Source organism: Lycium barbarum, chromosome 8 (genome assembly GCF_019175385.1).
Source record: "Lycium barbarum isolate Lr01 chromosome 8, ASM1917538v2, whole genome shotgun sequence".
Lineage (NCBI taxonomy): Eukaryota > Viridiplantae > Streptophyta > Magnoliopsida > Solanales > Solanaceae > Lycium > Lycium barbarum.
In genome coordinates, this window is record NC_083344.1 from 40,269,957 (window position 1) to 40,272,721 (window position 2,765).

The window sequence follows — 2,765 nt, forward strand, 5'->3', positions numbered from 1 at the left end:
TTCCATAGCTTTTGTAGTTAGGATTTTGATGTAATTTCTTATTTCTGGCTAGCTCTGTGTGTATAGGCTTTATTCATCTAGGAGGAGTAGTTGGTCAGCAATTACTTGTTTTGTATTGAACATTTTTGATTGAATAAAAAGATAATGTTTACCCAAAAAAAAAAAAAAAAATCCCACCAGATTTGCTACGACAACGAACATATAGTATACCTTGTTCTTCACTTGTTCCATCCTATAACTATAGTACCCTTTATTTTGATTGTCACAAGTTAGCATAAGTTGGGTCTAAGCACATTCTTCACAAGTGCTACTAATCATCATAATTCACATAAATCAATATAGCTACTTATAGATGGTGACGCATAACCAGTACATCTTTCCGTGAACAGACACTACAAAAAAAAAGTCTCTATTTTACCACTGATTTCTCATTGAAAAATATTCAGTGGCTTCCCACTGAATATTGGTGGAAAAAACCTACATAGATTCTTTTTACACGGAAAAATTATGAAGTTTTCCAGCGTTTCAATGTGAATCTGTTTTCCATCATGCGTTTTTTCAATAAGCTGGTTTGGTAGAAATGAGGTGAGAAACTCATGTTTTATATCACAAATTTTTCACTGAATGTCGTTGTAAAAAAACCTCTATTTCTAGTAGTGAGATGTTTCCGTTTGTGATGAATTACAACTGTTGTGGGTGTCTTTTCTAGAAGTCACATTTAATTTTGAATCTCCCACATAACAACCAACAATCCAAAATTTGTCTAGGATATATTAGAACGAACATCGTTATATATACAACATAAAACATATCAATGCATGAGTGCAGGATAGAGTTTCCTTTTGATGTCAAAACAAGCCCCCTTCGAGGAAAACCTTGACTTTCTTCAGCTAAAATTGTTCCCAGTCACTAAAGATAGCAAGTGGAGATTGATGAATTGGGCCTGGCCCTTCAAAGACTCTGTCTGAGATATCTAAATCAAAATCAAAGAAGGGAATGGAAAATCCATTTATCTCTGGAAGCTCTGGATTCATCATGTGGGTACCGAAAGCTTCATTCGCTAATGTATCAATGACATCTGATGGCGATGTGATACTATGATTCACATGGTTATTTTCCAAGTTCATGTTATTGCATTCCAAGGAATATTGTAACGTATGAATGTTGTTCTGCATGGGCACTTCAGCTGGACAGGTGGCTATTTGGTTCTCCATAATTTCAATCTCCTCAATGAGGCTAGCTACCTGCAATAAGGTAAGTTTCTGCATTCATAAGGAATCATGAAAATCTTTAGACGTAATAACATCTGTGCTCGAGGGAATGGAGTACTATTCTTTTATGTTGTCCTAAAAAGAATGAGTACTTTTTATGCTTAAAATACTTTAAATTTAAACTTCTCATTTTACACTTACGGACTTGCTCTCGTATAGTCGTTGCACATAAGTATGACATGTTTAAGAAAGGAAGTTAAGGGAATTTTTTGTACGTAAACTTGAGACACAACTAAATATTGTGGTATATGAAACCTGGTGCTGGAGTGCAAAAATGTGACCAACGCAGCCATAAATAGGATCGTGCATCCTAGCCAAGGCTTCATATGAAATGGTCATAGCAGCTTCACCGCGGCAGTGCATGGGGAGGTGAAACAGTAGCTTTGAAACGTTGCTTGCTCCAAACACCTTGTGAACAGCGGCGAAATGATTAGCTGCCTCTTCATAACAAAAGTAAGGCGCGAAAATGCATTCGTTGGAGCATCGTCTTCTCAAGAACTTGCATGCTCCGCATGAAGAAGGACCTGCCATTTCTTTTCACTTTTATTCTCTCTTTAATTTGCCTTTCCTGCTGAGCATATCCAACTAACACTCTTTTATAATCACCTCCTAAAAGGCTCAGGTGTTTTTTTAGTGATCATTGAAGGGACATTCTTCCCTTTTGGTTAAAAGCAAATACCACTTTTAATTAGGTCCCCATCGTGCCTAACAATGTCATTCACAAATTGGGTAAGCTTTCCTTATTGGTGTCTTTTAATAGAGCTCTATTTCTAGTAATGTGACATTTGTTTGGAGGATCTAGTTTCCATATTTTTTTGCTCTATAAAGGAAATATTATTCCCTAGAAACGGCATAAAGTAATTACTCCAATTTTATAATTTGGACAAAGTACGTGGTGTTCTTATTTCATTGATTTGACTCCATTTATCTGTTATCTTCCTTTTCGCTAGTATCTATGTGGCCTTCTTTCTTGACTCCATTTCCTTGTTGAAAAAACACAGGAGGAAAAAAAAAGTTGCATTAACACTTTTTTTTTAAGCATACGAGCTTATCAATTGTAAAAAAGAAATTAAATAAAAAAATAAAAAAAAAGGATTTGCTTAAAAAATAAAAAATAAAAAGAAGAAGACCAAAAGATATTGGCTGCACATGATATGTGATCAAAAGTGGAAGGCAATAGGGTAAAACATGGCCGTATGCGAAATTAATAAAAAAAAATCGTTAATAGTTTGGCTCAATTACACTATTTTTTTTAATCAAAAACCACATAGCAGGATGTAAATAGTGATAGATAAATAAAGACGTCTAAAATCAATTATAAAATGCAAAAAGCAGACAAAAGGAAATAAAATTAAGTTAAACTCTAAAAGAAAGCAACAAAAACAAGCCTATTGAAAGACAGCATGTCTTCAATAGACTGAGGATTGGGGAAACTTAATCTCAAAACTAGACTAAATCTTCAACAAAGTCATCCTACTTTGCTTTGATGCTATC

General features: G+C 34.5%; 1 protein-coding gene across 1 annotated transcript; it reads right to left on the reverse strand.

Annotated features, from left to right (window-relative positions):
* Positions 1-750: 750 nt before the first annotated feature.
* Positions 751-1,835, reverse strand: LOC132605060 (LOB domain-containing protein 33-like). The gene is made up of 2 exons (XM_060318358.1): positions 1,527-1,835; positions 751-1,244 (listed from the first exon to the last, which is right to left on the reverse strand). The coding sequence occupies exons 1-2, from the start codon at positions 1,800-1,802 to the stop codon at positions 891-893; spliced, it is 630 nt and encodes a 209-aa protein (XP_060174341.1). The 5' UTR covers positions 1,803-1,835; the 3' UTR covers positions 751-890.
* Between the last annotated feature and the right edge of the window lie 930 nt (positions 1,836-2,765).

Coding starts and splice junctions, on each gene's coding strand:
- LOC132605060 (XM_060318358.1), bottom strand. CDS start 1,802: ATGGCAGGTCCTTCTTCATGCGGAGCATGCAAGTTCTTGAGAAGACGA. Junction 1,245..1,526: donor TTTTTGCACTCCAGCACCAG/GTTTCATATACC, acceptor ACCTTATTGCAG/GTAGCTAGCCTCATTGAGGA.